The sequence below is a fragment of the Durio zibethinus genome, chromosome 3 (genome assembly GCF_047325235.1).
Source record: "Durio zibethinus cultivar Kanyao isolate XHJ-2024 chromosome 3, ASM4732523v1, whole genome shotgun sequence".
NCBI lineage: Eukaryota > Viridiplantae > Streptophyta > Magnoliopsida > Malvales > Malvaceae > Durio > Durio zibethinus.
The window spans coordinates 27,771,063-27,787,705 of record NC_143164.1 but is presented as its reverse complement, the minus strand read 5'-3'; the positions used below and the strand labels follow the sequence as shown (position 1 = coordinate 27,787,705).

Genomic DNA, 16,643 nt, shown 5'->3' with positions numbered 1-16,643 from the left:
TATAGATAATTATTTTAAAATATTAATTTAAAAATTAAAATAATAATATTTAATTTATTCAATTATTCATTTTGTTAATTTTTTATTTTTAGTTTTTAAAATAATTTAATAAACTTAATTCATGCAAAAAATTAGAAAGTAAATTTACAAAACTATAAAAATAATTTTAAAAAATCCAAATTATTATTACATTTGATCCAAATTTGCAAAACTCTATAAATATTCATATTAAGTCTTATCCTCCACCAAATTTCCTTTTTCTCTCATCATTTTTTTCAATTTAATCCTAAAATCATCAATTTATCATAACATATCCCCTTTTTTTTATGGTCTTTGATATCAAGAGTCGACGAAAACTTTTTAAAATTATTTATTTCTTTTTTGTGTATGATTGTGTTGCCGTTCTAAATTGTAGATTTAAATTTTAAAATTCTAGAAACTATCCTGCCATTTTAATCCAAATTCTTTATAAAATTAATTATATACTTCCAAACAAAAATTGCAGACATGCTTTGAAGGCCAACGGTCAGTCCCTTTTTTAATTTGTTTCCTGCTTTTCACTGAGTCATACATGGAAAAATAAATATAAATAAATAAACCTACACCACGTATGTCATGTCTGCATTAATGTGAACGTTGCATTCATAATAAAACAGGAAAACAAAAATTATAGCCAATGATATCTACTAACTAGTCCAACCCCTAAAATAAACGAAGCCAAAAAAAAAAAAAAAAAACATGTCATATCCCTCACAAAACCAAAACAATATGGTGTACAGGTAATATAGATAGGTACAGATTATTACTAGTATCATGTTTTTACATATTGAAAATTTTTCTTGGCAATAGGAGTCTACATTTTATATCAAAATGAAAATATTACATGTAAATTATTTGCAACAACTGAAACTGACTTGTCTCTAAAATCTACTAAAACATACGATATAATGAACCTCAGCTTTACGCATTTCATGTCTCGTAACAATACGAACTTTGATAGCTTGTCCTTCCTGGTAGTCCTTGGGCGCTTTATATATATATCTCGGCCGATAGTTACAGCTGGCTACCGATGGCTGCCAACGACAACAAAGAACAAAGCCAAGATCTCTCAAACTTCCAGCAAATAACAAGCCCAAGTAAATAATGCGCTACTGAATTAGACAGGATGTGGAAAATAACTTTCATGGGTTTCTCTAAAATGACGATGGCAGTGCCACTGAAATGGCAGTTCCTACTATTCTAACCTGTAGCCTTGTAGAAGAGATTCATGGCTTAAGAAGCATGGGAGATGGTAGTGTTTGGGTGGAAGCAGGTTCCACCAGATTGGATTGGCTTACAATCCACCCCATTTTGCGAGCAGCTGTTATTAATATTACTGTTAAACCTGATACATATTTATTACCTGTGGATGGCTTGGCAATGCACCATGTATTTCCACCACCGCTTGTCTAGAAAATAATAAAATCATTTTAACTTTCATAAATGTTTTTTTTTTTTTTTGAAAGGCAATAAAGTTTTATTAAGAGATCAAAAAAAAAAAGAGCAGGGGATCCCACGGAATTGGAAAACCAAGAAAAATTAGAGTGGCATAAGAGCAATAGTATTGTTTTTTTAGCTGTGGGACTTACCTTCGCTTCCTGTTTTCTCCCATTGCCATGTTTTCTTGAATCTGTATGCAGGGAACAACCCAATTCTAGAGTACAAAAATACTTGAAAAACTAACGAAAACAATCAGAGATATAGGCAGCAAAGCAAAGAAGGAAAGAGAAGGCCAGAGGAAGAGAGCCAATGGTTGTTCTTCGCACTTCATTTTTTGTTTTTTGGTAACTGAAACGTATAGCTTAGTTTGTATTTGCCTATTTGGAAAGAAAAAGCTTATGTCACTAGCCGAGATTTCAGCTCCAGGCTTATGCTACTCTTGAACTCGGGAATTGACTCATCCTGTGTTTAAAATCAACCTAATACTGAACTAGTGTTTAGGCACACAATACTCCAGGGCCTAGTTATCCAAACTGTTGTAAAACAACACTGCACACAAAGTGTTTGATGAAAGGTTAAAGAGAAAGAGAGATATAGGCTAAGAGTGCACTTGTATTACTGAAGTTTTAGTGTGTATACAATGAGTGTGGGGAATTCTCTATTTATAATTGAGGCTGAGTTTTATTTTACCCAACGGCTCTCATAAAGTCCAAAAATGACATAAGATTACAAGGAGTTAAAATTTACAAAGACTTTATCAACAAAGAGTTTAAACCAGGTAGGACACTATCATGAAAGGTTCTAGGTTGTCTTTAATAATGCCTGGGCCTAGGCCAGCCCCAAGGTTCGCGACTGGATCTGTAACTGTGCCTACATCTGAACTTGCACTTATGCCCTTACCTAAGTCTATCTTAAAGCTATCGAACCTGGCCACCTAGATTAGGCTCTTAAAGCTTTTTTTCAGTGTTTGCACACCCTCTCTAAGTCTTAGACCTACTTCCAAGACCTTTGTTGCACCTCTAGGCTTGTTCTTCATGGTTGTCTGACTCTGTCTCACTTGGCCTAGTTCATCCCACAGATTGTGACATTTTTCCCCACACATTCTAGCAATGTCTTCATTGCCAGGGGGATGTTGCTCTTGAATTGCATGTCCCCGTGCACATCGGTTCCATCTCTTACCCCGCAAACCAGTTTTTCATTATCTCAATCCCATATCCAAGAAAGTACTCTGCTAGTCTTCCCTCTTCTCAATCCGAGTATTTTCAGCACTACCTTTTAATGGTCCTTTTCTCCTGCATTACTGATGTTTCCTCTACTTTCTCTGAGTTGCCTCCTACACATTCTCTTAGAAAGGATTAAGCTGTACCCTGAAACTCATGCTATGGCACTCTGCTACCACTTTTTTCTCCTCATTAGCTCTTGAATAGGTTTCCATCTCTCAACAAAATTGAATAGCACCTAGCCACATCATCTTAGGCTCCTTTTGGTGCTATTCATCATCGCTACTCTTGCCTTCGAACAACTCCTCTATCACTCGATGGCTAAAAACTTCTTATACTTCAGGCACTCCTTAACCCGATGTGATCCAGCATACAAAAAGTAACTCGAGGGCTTCCGCTCTTTGCCTTTACCTATAATGACTCTGTTGGTCTTGGCCTTATGAAATTTGGGCTTCAAACTCAATCATCAATTTCGTAAGAGCAATGGCTAGAGTCAACTCTTGCACACTTTTCCATTGCAACTTGGTCATTACCAAGGATTCAGACCATCCTCGAGCTTCATTTTTCATATACTCTGGCTTGAACAATTGTCTAAGTTCCTCTACGAACTGATCTCATGTGGTGATTGCCCGTTCACCACGCCTAACACCTTCATACTTGTTGTGCCACCATAATAGAGCATTATTGCTCAAAAACATAGCACGTGAGCTTACTTTAGCATCATCGGCATGAAAAAGAATAGAGCCCCCTCCTCATTCATACTTAGAACCATCAACAATAGCTTCGAGAACTCCTTGCAATAGTCTTTAATTCTACCCCTTTGAGTAAGCCTACAGAGCTCTCCTCGAGCTTCATTTTTCATATACTCTGGCTTGAACTATTGTCTAAGTTCCTCTACGAACTGATCTCATGTGGTGATTGCCCGTTCACCACGCCTAACACCTTCATACTTGTTGTGCCACCATAATAGAGCATTATTGCTCAAAAACATAGCACGTGAGCTTACTTTAGCATCATCGGCTATCATTATCGCTTGAAAGTACTATTCAATGCCTTATACGAAGTTGTCCACTTTTTTGGCCAAATGACTTCTCGCGAATAGCTTTAATTTAAGCACCTTCACTCTAGGTCCTAAACCCACACCAACAACCATGACAACTCGCATCGCAACATGATTAACCTTGAGCCTTTGTAGCTCTTCTCGTAAGGTGGTCATAATGGCCTCCAACGCCTCATTTTACTGTATGAGCACCTTCATTGTCTCATTCACAGCACCTTGCATCCCTTTCATAAGCCCCTCCCTCATTGACTTTAGCTCTACAATATGATCATCGATGTCTTTGAACCTATCCTACATATCTGCAATGACCACCTCGCACTTTTACAGTCGAGGGTCCATGGATATTAACATATCTCTCAAACTAGTTTTCCTTCCTGTACCTTTAGGTTGGCGTTCCTCATGAGCTTCACTCTGAACTTCTGCTTAGTTTTCCCTAGCCATGCCATAGCCCAAAACAAACTATCAAACCACGAAAGCACAAACCAGGGGATGTAACTCAACTTTCTAGTAGCCCCTCAAGTGATCTTAGTTCTACTCCCAGCGCACTGACACAGTAATCTGTCAACACAGCACTCCAAGAAAGCACTCACGATCATCACACTTTGTTAAGCACTAGTCGGCACACCAGTACAACATGCCCAGCACACTCTATCAGGTACTAGTCTGCACACTTGCACAGCACCCCCAACACACCCATAGTACCACATCAACAATCTGTCAAGTGCCTATTCTATAATCCAGCACACCCGCACACACCACATCAAAGGGTGTCTCACCAGCGCATAAGCACAGCAACACTGTGATGCTCGCACCACATAGTAAAATGCCCACACCATACAAGTTTGAACCTCTTCTGACGCCAACTCTAGCTCTAGCAGCAACCTTGCACTAATCCCTAACTCTAGACCAAGTTCTGTTACCAACTCCGAACCAAGGCTATGAAACCAACTGTTGCAGATCAAGACTTCAACTCCATGCTTGTGTGGCTCTTGAACTCGAGAATGGACTTGTCCAATGTCCAAGATCAACCTAATACTTAGACTCATGCTCATGCACTTAATATTCCAAGAATTTGCTACCCAAACTATAGTTGAGACCCTTTATATCAATGGGTTTGATTCATCATATCTAATGGCTTTCATAGAATCCAAAGATTAAATAAGACTTCAAGGAGTTCAAATTTATAAGGACTTCATCAATAAAGATTTGAACAAGATCTATGAAGGTTCTAGGTCTATCTTCAATAGTGCCTGCATTTAGGCCCACACCTAGATTTCTACCTTTGCTCGTGTTTGGGCTCGCATCCGGGCCTTTGCTTGGGTTTGTCTCAAAATTGTTGAACTTAATCACCTAGTCTGCCTAGAGCCTTTTTCGGCATCCGTACACCCTATCTAGGTCTTGGTCCTACCTCCAGGACATCCGTAGCATCTCTGGACCTGATCTCACTTACTGTCTATTTCTGCCCCACTTAAACTAAAACTCCATCTTGATTTGGAGAGAATACTGGGCCTGGTCCATCCGCAAACTGTGACACTTAGACTTAGTGAAGTTTATATAAAAAGCAAATCGTCAATAATGCTCTTCCACTTACATGGGTGGTATTTGCATTAATGTAAAGAAGACTTTGAGTAGAAAAAGGGCAGAGCTGTCTGTAACAGTGACATGCATTAATGTTGTCATTGAAAAAACAAAATCGAAATATCTATCGATTGGACTTTTGTGGACAAGACGTTTTGTTATTGTTATGTTCAAAAGAAAAAACGGACAAGGCTGCTTTTACTGCCATTGGCCTTCTTCGTGTCGATTACAGTTTCGGTTTCTCAGATTTTCAATGTGATTTTTCTTTTTAAAAAAGTTTGCGAGAAAAAGAATGCAATTTAAAATTATTATTATGCAAAGATTGGAAAGGTGATCCAAGTTTAAGTTCAAAATTCATATGTAACTTTCTCCTATGGTTTTGGAAATGAATTAACTCACCATTTAGTATTTCCCCATGTCAAATTTGGTATTCCAAGTCTCTAATTAACCTAAGCCTGCTTTGAAACCTCATTATTTTAAATACTAATCACCAAGATGGAAAAAAAAGTAATAATTATCAATAAATTTAATGATTCATGTATTTGTATTGTGTAAAATAATAAATTTTATATATTCGTATCATAATTTAAACAAAAATTACGTATCATAATTTATATCGATATAAAAAAATAAAATATTTTTTTATTTGGTTAAATTCATATAAAATTATTATTAAAATTTTAAATAATGTCATTATCGTATATTATTTTTATATTATATTTAAATCGTATCATCGTATCATGTTTTAAATTATCAGATCCAATCGTCGACTACTTTAATTGAAAGAAAAGATTTTTAGTCAATATAGTTAGAATACACTATACTGTTTAATATATTATAAGTTGATTATGTTGGATGAGATAATTTTTCATTATGTGGGCTATTATTAATTAATAATACTATAATTTAATAAAATTAGTTGATAACTTTAATCTTAATATGAGATACACATAAAAATTTAAATAATTTAATAATGATCATTTATACGTAGATTTTACACATTTTATTAAATTAGTGTGATTTAAAATTTTAATAAAATATATAACTAAAATATTCTCTTCCCTTTTAATTAATGATATTTTCTCATTAAAAGTCAGTAATATAAAAAAAAAAAAAAAAAAGAGAAACGTATTCTATTAAAAAAGATTATTGCTTTTGCTTATCGATTACGTATCATGATTATGAAAATAAATTGCTTCAAAACTTTTTACTCAGTTAATTACCTATCATCTAACCGGAATTTGTAGCGGAGAGGTGGATGAAATCAAATCAAAGGTGCTTTAGTCGGCATCCATCGTATAAGTGGAATATCACCGGCGCAGCTAGCGTAAACTGCTAACTATAGCAGTACAACTTGTTTCTAATTGGTTTAGATGCCTAAGCAGCTACAATTGTCATTAACGCAATGAGGGCAATAGTATGCACCATTCATCACCCAATGAAGCATCAACAGATTTGATGGGCAAATTAACTGACAGGTTCACATACATGATAATTGTTTCTTGCAATAAAATTACAACTTAGTCTTTCAAGAGAACTATTCTGATGGTTTTTCGACATTTTAAATATTTAAATGTACTAATTAGACATGATTTAATCAGGCAACAAGATCATAAACACCAAAGAAAGTGCTGTTATAGCTTACTTCGTATCATAATAAGCTAAAGAATATGAAAAATCCATTTTCTTGCATTACTGGAGAAATATGTTAATTTAATATAGGGATGGAAGCATTCAGACTAATTATAAATATCATCGGGTACTATATTTGTTTTTACATAACATGTTCATATCCTAGCACCTCATTAATTTTGATGACAAATGATATATTCTGGAGGGCCGGGTCAACATTATCAACTAGGCTTATTGAATACTTTGAGGTATTAATCCTGAAAAACAATATCATTATTTTGCATTACATGTCTACATACATGCTTCCTAGCTACCTAGCTAGGTACGACATTCATGAAAATGATATTATAATAAAGGAACAGCGACTCTCTTTACCTAACTCGATCATCCCTTACTACCTGGAGTACCAAAAATTAAAGAAACCCTTTGCCCAGCCAGCAACGTGGATGTTAGAAGTCATTACTTCTGCAGAGGCTCAACTTGGAATACACTTTGCCTGTGTCTAAAAAGAATCTTATCGCTACCGGTAAGTTCATTATGATAAATAAGTTGAAAAAACTATTACGATGTCAAGGTTCCACTAATAACGAGGTTTTTTTTTTTTTGGGGGGGGGGGGGGGGCGGGGGGGTGTATTTTTGCAGTTTTTCTTTGGATTTTAGTTCCAAGAGCCACAAACACTCTTAACAACAATCGAATCAAACAATTTTTTAGTTTTCACCCCATCCCTGAAACCATCCCCATTTAGTTTTTTGTACAACTTCCACATTTGAGTTACGTACGTGTTTCAGCATCCACCCTCTTCCATTTCTCACACCACGTCCCCACCACAAGTAATGTAACAAAGCTTTATCAAATAAGGATAGGTTTCTGGTGCCTAACTTCTGTTTATTATCCAGGTGATACATGTTCCTTTCTCTGTAGGAGAAACAAAGAAATATAGAGTCGATAAAACTTTCTCTGTAGGAGCAACTACATCTTTCTACACCTTTTCCACAAATTGGATAGGAGCAACGACACTTGTACTATTGGAGAAGTCCCAAATACTACCAATTAATACGCTTGGCTTTTACCATTTTATCTTCTTGGTTAATATGGAGCATTACTTTGGCACAAAGGACATAACCTGTAAGCTACTCTCTAGATATTTTTTTCCCCCTTTACTGTTATTGCCAATCATTTAAACACCATGATCACATAGCTGTACTAGGAAATGTCCATTTATGAAGTATCACCAAGAGTTATGTCATTGAGCTAACATAAAATGTATATTCATGAAGTAAGTTGATCGTCGACAAGCCCTCCCTAAGAAATATGTTTGTTGGACATTCTGATAGAACTGCATAAATTTGCATATTTTCACTTTTCTAACTTAATTAAACTTTTGTGCCCAAAAAAACCATTTAATGAAAATTTTATTCCATCATTTTATCAGTCTTACTAATATCAAGCATTCTACCAATCTATTTTTATCATTATGACAAAACTTTCGCTTTTTTCTTTTTGTTTTTATATTTTTTTAATTAAATAAATTTTATAATAAAATGAATTGGTAAATAAAGATGATAAAACAATTTGTATCCAACGGAATTTAATTAGCTTAGATCTAATATAAAGCAAATTTTTTAAAAAAAAATTAGAATTGATTTAGGGTTGGATTGACTATTTTTAAGGCAATGGAGCTATCTCAAAAACAATTTTAAGATGTTCGACTTCCATCCACCTTGAAAAAAATATATATATATATATATATTGTTATTTATTTAATTTTATATTTATATATATGTAATAATAAAGTTATATATTATTTGATACCTTAGTTTAAAGATATTAACTTAATAAAAATACCATAATTATATAATTAACATTCAAGCTGATTGCTAAATATTGATTTCCATGTTATCATCTTTTAAAAGATACTAAATTTTTTTATGTCGCTAATTATATTTTGTATTCGTTTCTTATAATTAGTATGTATTTTGGATGACCATGACTAGTCTACTAAATTTCAAACTTGATTTTTTCTTTTTTTACCCTTTGCTTTTTTTGGTTTCTTATTATTATTTAATTAGATACATTTTAAAATTATAAAAAAAAAAAAGTAAAAATATCCACGTAACACCCTTTGTTTGACTCCATTTTCCTTTTTCTTATTTGTTTGAACCTTTTTCCTTTTTTTTTTCTTTTAGTTTTAATCTTCATAAATATTATCATCTAAGAATAACGACAAATAAATAAATAAATAAACCCACAGCTAACTCCAGACGTAATTCTAGTATCATCGCAAAGAGCCAAAAAAAAAACCATAAAATTAATAAAAAAGAAGGGATCAATCATCCTCCAACAGGAGAGCTGCAGCAACACAGATTTTTATTATTATGATAAGATAAAAAAAAAAAATGGCAACAATGCTAATGCTACATAACCCGCTATCCATGTCAAAGTCAGGAACCTCAGACCCCAGAGAGAGAGAGAGAGACCCATGCAAATATGCATGTGTTATGTTAATACCCTGAAAACATTACATTCATGACTGAACAACCAAATAAACATTTGTCAACTCAGTCATACACCAAATCTCAACTTTACAGTCTAATTTATAAACGGATTACAAATACAAACCACCTAATTATACTTGAGAGTTACCTGACTTTCAGCTCGTTCCGTACTCCAACAATTCCCACCTGAAGGGACGGAACACGTATAGAACTTCAGGACAGCTCTTAAATAGTAGAGCAACACAGACGCATACTGCAGCTATTGTTAACATTGAGAGCATTGCAGGCCTGTAAACCAATGTCCTGCCAGCCGTTCCGTGGCTATAACCCAGCTTCTGATCACAAAGCTTGCAATGTCGTTTCATGGATCTCAATTCAAGCTGGTCAATCTCAAAGCTGGAGGCTGACTTGTTATTTTGCTTCTGGTTTGTGCTACAATCAGAGAGGGCACTGGGAATGTCAACCGCCACATGCCCAGAAGTTGGTCTCTTATTAATTTTCTTCTGTACCAGGTGTATGTACGAGTAACTGCCACGCAATCGAGCATAATCTTCAGGCGTTGAGCCAGTGCTGTCCCGAGCACTCTTCCAAGCATCTATTCCAACCTGAACGGAAAATACATACGATTGTTTTCAAAAGAAAAAATCCAAAATACAAGAACTGTGTTTAGATTTGACAATAGAATACTTTCATTCTTAACTTCAGAGGACATTTCCAAGCAAAGAACTCAAGTTCAAATCCTAGTGGAAGTGTTGGGGGAGTGTATTTGGCAGTTTACTACAAGAGTGTTCCTAGGATGGGTGTGGAGTCATAGCAATTTTGAATCAAGCAATTGCACTAATGGTGGGCAGTCTTGAAATTTTCAGCCAAAACTGAGAAATAGACCATGAAAGACAGTATGCAGATTGAACAAGTTACAGAGGAATGCATTTCACAAGATCATCAAAATTGATGCTAGAGAATGGAAACAACAATTCCTGTAGTTTGCTTCCTGGTGTGCTCAGAAATAAATTAATATGATAAGAGATTACCTTTCCAGGATCATCAGTTAATGCATCCAGCACACCCTCAGAACCATCTTTACCAGCTGCAGTGTGAAGAGGAGTCAAACCTGCAGGGCCTAGGACATTAGGTCTAAACAAGAAGTTTTTATCAACAGCACCAGCCACTGTCTCGTTTTCAAATCCTAATTTATCTGAAGCTTTCTCAGGGACAAATTTTAAAAGGAGCTCCACTAAAGGTCTACAATTTTTCCTAACAGCTCTGTGAAGAAGAACCATTTCTGTTAATGCAATGTTAAGGGAAGGGTGCTCCCCTGAACCCACTATTCCATCAAGAAAAATATTTAGAAGTTTCTTCACTACAGCACACCATTCATGGTCCATAGAGAACTCCATAAGCCACTTGAACCGACTTAGAGGAAAGGGTTTCTGGTTAGGATCCAAGTGGCCCAATCTAGACTTCAATTGACTTCTATGAAGAAGCCAACCAACTTCATGAATAAAGTCCATAGCTTGATTTTTGGCTTCCATCTTTCCAATTCTGCCAACATCTGAATCGGTGTCAGTAATCTCCAGTACACTCTCAAGCATACGGATCTCTGAACAAACATCCTCCTCAGCAACTATGAAAGGGAAGAAACTGCTGCTAAAACCATGGTCTTCAATCTGGATAAGATCAAGGAAATGTCAACTTCAGCTAAAAGAAAGACATATTCAGAATAAATTCTATAATATGCATCTTTTATCACGTGCATGTAGGGAAAAAAATAAAACGCAGCAAAAAAAGATACTAGAGTAGATTCTATTTATTTTCCACTCCATGAAAAGAACATACTGACTGGAGAATACAGTGCAACCAGAAAACCAAAAAGAGTCATGCTTCTTCATCTTTCTCCACATTTCCACCATAAACACAATAATACCAATGCCAGTCATAAATTAGTAAAAGTTGTCCAAGCAGCTAAGCATCTTCTATGATTCACTAAAATTACTTCCAAGAATTTAGACAAATTTCTCACTTGTCTCAAATTCTCATTGTCCTAGGGCCTCCCTCTTCCCTCCCTTTGCCCCCGAACCAATCCCCATAATTTCACCATAAATAAGATAGAATTTTATGTACGGAATTACAACAGTCCACCTTAAAGAAGTTTTAAAGTTAGTGCCAACCGGGACATATTTACACTACGCCTATTATCTACAATCTACATTGTAACCTCTCACTCCATTGGAAGGAACTTTACTAGAATTCACATATAATCCATGTCAAGCTAACAGCAAAGGAGAAAGGGAGCAACGGGATCGATTATAAGTAGAAGAAAGACCACCTCAATGAATCCTCTCCCAGTCACAGTAGGGATAGAGCAAGAAAAGTTAACACACTGAAGCTCATCTTGCTCCATGAAATCATCATTGCCATCCAGCAACTCATGAGTAGCTTCCTGTACCAGATACTTTCCTTCTACTGCACAGAGCAACCTGGGACAGGAAATCCAGGAACATAAAAAGGCTCTAGAGCAACCATAGAAATCCGATACAAAGTATATAATACAGTAAACTAAACCGATTCTTATATACACTCCCAAGGATCATTTCAAGCCATTGGGGGATAAAATGACACAAGAAATATTGACTACAAGAAAAGAGTAAAGAATACCTTGTGGTTGGTTGAGACAGATTGATACCTTTAACCAAAAATTGAGCTCTCTCAGTTGCAGATACTGCAATTGGTTTGACACTCACAATTTTATTATAATGGTTGCTTCCAAGTGGTAAAGATGTATCTACCACAACCTGACCTGCAGCATAAAAATAAAATGATCAGAATATTCAATCCTGCATACAGAAGTCCTCTTGCTTGCCAATTATTTGGTCCCATCAATTAAATAAATACCAATAAAGATAAAGAAAAGACCAAACAGACCATTATAAATGAATGCTATATGATCTTGCACCCTTATATAAATCCATCCAGTCCTCCAGAAAGTGTCATCTGAACAATCCAGAAGCCGACTCAAACTGAAACTCAGATCAGAGCAAAGCTGACAAAAGATGATAGAGGATTAAAATTATGAAGAGATTAATAGAATTTAAAAGCAAAAAAGATAAAAATCCATAGTTTCATGCAAACCAAGCTTACTTCATCCCATGCAGCCTCAGCTTGACAAAGGTAAATTGTCAGAACAATGCAACCTGGCCTAATATAGCTCTCAATGTCAGTGGGACTATGAGACAGCCAGTCAAAAATCTGGAAGCTCAAACATTTTAGATAAGTAAAATTTCTGAGGAAGCAAAATCACAAAGTATAGTCGCATTCAAAAACCTTTAAGTACCTGTGCTCGCAAGACCAGAGGAAAATCATTTGGTTCTTTCCCAAATAATTTAAACACAATCCTACCTGTACGGCTCTGCAATGGTCGGAGGAAAAAAAAAGTCATCAGAAGTTAAGCTTTTCATTAGAATTTTATAACTCGGCAGAGGAGATGGATCATCAAGATATTCAGTTGTAATTGCTTGTCATCACACAAGAGATAAACTAATCAGACACTGTCTAGAATTATTTGAACTAACTAGTTGAAGTTAGCCTAATCTTGCTAAACTTTGCCCTGCATGATTCCTAAATGAGGCCTTAACCTGGCTCATTCTACACCTTTGTGAGGAGATGTTCATAGATTGATGTCCAGAGATGAGGCTTGACTGCTTAACTATTAACACTCCTAGAACATTAACTTGTGGCACTATTTGAACCTCCTACACAAAATCAAGCCATCTAGCAAATGTCCTATATCTCAGAGTAATATTCATGGAATTTTAAAAGAAAATAGGAATGCAATCATGCATATTATACAACATAGAGATACCTGAGCATCACCACTGGAACTAGAAGGTGATTGGGCAGATCCCAAATCAGAATTTCCACTAGTCTGTGGTGGACTTGACTGATGAGAGTCTTGTTGGACCCATGAAGGGCAATCAAGTGAGCTAGTCCCTGTATTCACAGGTGCAGGTGACCTCTCTATGTCATCTGTGCCATCATCTGAGTCAATATATATGTCATTCAAATCAAAATTATTCATCTTAGCCACTCCAGCTGTATCGCCTTGGAGTTCATCACCCCTAGCACCACGAGAACATACTCCTTTCTGTGGCATCTCTGATGCAGGTCCAGTGATGTGCTGCTTAAAAGGCTGAGGAGGGCCTTGGCCATTCGAAAACAAAGCCGAAACTGCTTCTGAATCTTGAGGTCCAAGCAAAAGCCTAGATATGTTTTTTCCCCCTTGTTCACCGGTATGGTTTGTAAGGCTCCTTAGAAGATGAGATAGCACATCCTGATCTGTGGTCTGGTCAGATCTGTTAGCTGCAATTTAAGAAAAAAATGAATAATTCACCCTGTAAGCAAATACAAATTATTCCGGGCAAAATACAATAGCTAGAATCATGCTACTGCCAAAGAATCATACCAGCTCTTTTATGTCTAACTTCTAAGTTCACATAAAAAATAGATTTCAGAGAAAGTGCATAATAAACTATCCTGAGACAAAATCCAGTAGCCGCACAAGAGTTCAAATTTCATTTTGCATAGCTTGTTCAAACATCGCCATCAAATCACCTTACGTCCCCAAAAAATTTGGGAAAATGATTGTAAAGTATGAAAAATCAATGCAAATTGAGCCCCATTTGTCAGAGAAAATATGTTAGGCTAAAATCCACAGACATAAACCCACTAGAATTTGGTTGTAGTGGAAAGCCATCAAGTTACTTACAATGCATGTTAGAAAGTATCCTCAACAGACTTAACAACAGATAACCACTAGTCTGCTCATCATTAATTAAATTGCCGTTGACAACAGTGTCAGGATTTGTTTTCCTCCTCCTTTTATTGTGGCCAGCCAGACGTCTGCGGCAGCTTCTCTTACCGTCATCAAACTCTTGAAGGACATGAAACCTACCAAAAACCAAACAACATGTCATCCAACAATATAGATTTTCAGCTTCAAGTAGACAAAATCACTAAGACTTCCTTCCATCAGAATTTCTACAAATTTAATTAGCCTCTCTCTTTGATTCCTGCAAAGCGCTTCAAATTTTAAATGCTTACCGACTACACTGCTGACAAAATCGCTGCATGACATTTCCGACCAGTGCCTTGCTAGCCTTGGAATGCATCTCACAAACCTTATGGCGTCTGTGATAATCCTTGGCATTGCTCAGATCAGCCCCACAGTCCTCAACCTGACAAACTGCACAATTTCCAGAACCTCCGCTCAACTTAGTCTTCTTCCCACTAGTTCCCTCCCAATTTCTCATCTCCCTTTGGCTGATTGGAAAACCTTCACCACCTTGGCCCCCAAGCTTCAAAGTAAGGCTACTTGCTTCATTCGGACCGTCATCTTCAAGCACAATAACCCTCCTCTTCTTCTCCGATTCCCTTTTCCCTTTCTCAGTTTCCAGATTCACTTCGCCAGAGCATGACGAAGAACTATTGGACGAATTCACAGGAATCCCGGACCCCAGTGGGAAAAACTGCCTTCCCATGCTATCAGCAGATACTGGATTTATGGAGCTAGCAATGAAAAGGTCACCATCCCATTTCCAATCATTCAAATCCCACTCCAATGTCCTTTTCCCCACTGCCCGCAAATCCGCCGGATTCATACCATAAAAATGATGAGTTTCACTTCCAAATCTAGCCTTCATTTATGAAACCCAGATAACCAGAAGACCAAAACCCAGTAATTTAACCTCAAAAAGGACAATTTAACAACAACAAACCAGAACTTTAACCTTATTCCAGCTACAGATCAGTGCTCCAAGACCCCAAAATTGCTAAACTATACTATTAATTACAACTAATCAGCTTCGGTTCTTCCCCAGAAGTCCAAAAACAGTACACCAACACACCCGTGATTCCAATTAAGACCAACCCCCTACCAAATCAACTCTAAAAAAAAAAAAAAAAAAAAAATCCTACTTTTCACTGAATCCCAAATTCAAAGCGCTGAGATTTTTTTTTTTTTTCACATCTCATAACAATATATCCAAATAAAAGCTGAAAATAAACTAAAATTTAAAAAGAAGCAGAAAGAGTCAAAGGCAAAGAAAGATTAACAAACTTAACGGTTACTTGGTCAGATGAAGCGGCTGACAGTTGCCGGAAAGCAAACGGAAGTTAAGACAAGTTGCCAAAGTTTCTCTGATTATGACGATGATGAAATGATGATAAACGTGTTTGTCTGTCTTTTGTTGGTCTTTTGTGGTAAAGTGTTTGGGTAATGGTTTGGTGTGGTATGGTACACAAAAAATCATAAATTTATTTATTTATTTATATCATTGATTAGAAAAATACCCCTTTGTTTTTTCTTTGCTGATTAAATGTGTGAGAGAAAATAGAATGGAAGTGAAAAAAACAAAAAAAGAAACGGCTCACCCATTAAACCTAAGTGGTGGCCCCACGTGAACAACGCCTCTCTCACTCTTTGAGTTTTCGACGACGATAACAATAATAATAATTTTACCTTAAAATTAGTTTTTTTTTTTTAATTCATTTAATTTTGATTATTATATTTAATTAAATTATAAAATTAAAAAAATTTGTAAATTTTAGTTTTTAAAACTTTTTAAAACATATTTTTTAAATTTTAATTTAATATAATATAATATTTTAAAAATAAGATCAAGATCGAGTTACTTTGATAATAAAAATAAAAAAAGTTAACACGGAATAATTATTTTAAAATAAAATATGTATATGAAAAGATGATCCTGGTTTATCTTTTTATAAATAAAATTAGCTTTTTTAACCCGTGCAAGGATTTTTTATTAAATTTTTCATAATTTTAAATTTATTTTTTAATTATTTATCTAATATATAATTATATATTTATAAATGTTAAGTTACAAGTGAATGATAATTTATATATAATATGTTATAAATGATATTATTCATCTAAAAAAAGTCTAAATTTTTATAAATTTTTAAAAATTATAAAAATATTTTTTTCATTAAAAAATATTTTTTTCAATTTATTTGCTAAATAGTAAAAATTTGTTAATGCTTTTTTCTTATTTTATAAAAAAAATAAAGAATAAATATTTAAATAGTTAAAATTAATAATTATTTTTATCATAATGTTGATTAGGTGGTATATATATATATATTTGATTAAACAACAAATCATA

The 16,643-nt window shown here is 35.2% G+C and overlaps 1 protein-coding gene and 1 long non-coding RNA gene across 2 annotated transcripts; both read right to left on the bottom strand.

Annotated features, from left to right (window-relative positions):
- Nucleotides 1–785: 785 nt before the first annotated feature.
- On the bottom strand, nucleotides 786–3,193 carry LOC149519716 (uncharacterized). The gene is made up of 2 exons (XR_016338901.1): nucleotides 1,629–3,193; nucleotides 786–1,448 (listed from the first exon to the last, which is right to left on the bottom strand). It is a non-coding gene; the product is annotated as an uncharacterized LOC149519716 (long non-coding RNA).
- A 6,127-nt stretch (nucleotides 3,194–9,320) lies between these two features.
- LOC111283370 (squamosa promoter-binding-like protein 1) lies at nucleotides 9,321–15,689 on the bottom strand. The gene is made up of 10 exons (XM_022871865.2): nucleotides 14,563–15,689; nucleotides 14,228–14,409; nucleotides 13,325–13,821; nucleotides 12,797–12,871; nucleotides 12,604–12,711; nucleotides 12,388–12,505; nucleotides 12,121–12,262; nucleotides 11,792–11,942; nucleotides 10,497–11,132; nucleotides 9,321–10,070 (listed from the first exon to the last, which is right to left on the bottom strand). The coding sequence occupies exons 1-10, from the start codon at nucleotides 15,159–15,161 to the stop codon at nucleotides 9,621–9,623; spliced, it is 2,958 nt and encodes a 985-aa protein (XP_022727600.2). The 5' UTR covers nucleotides 15,162–15,689; the 3' UTR covers nucleotides 9,321–9,620.
- Nucleotides 15,690–16,643: the final 954 nt, after the last annotated feature.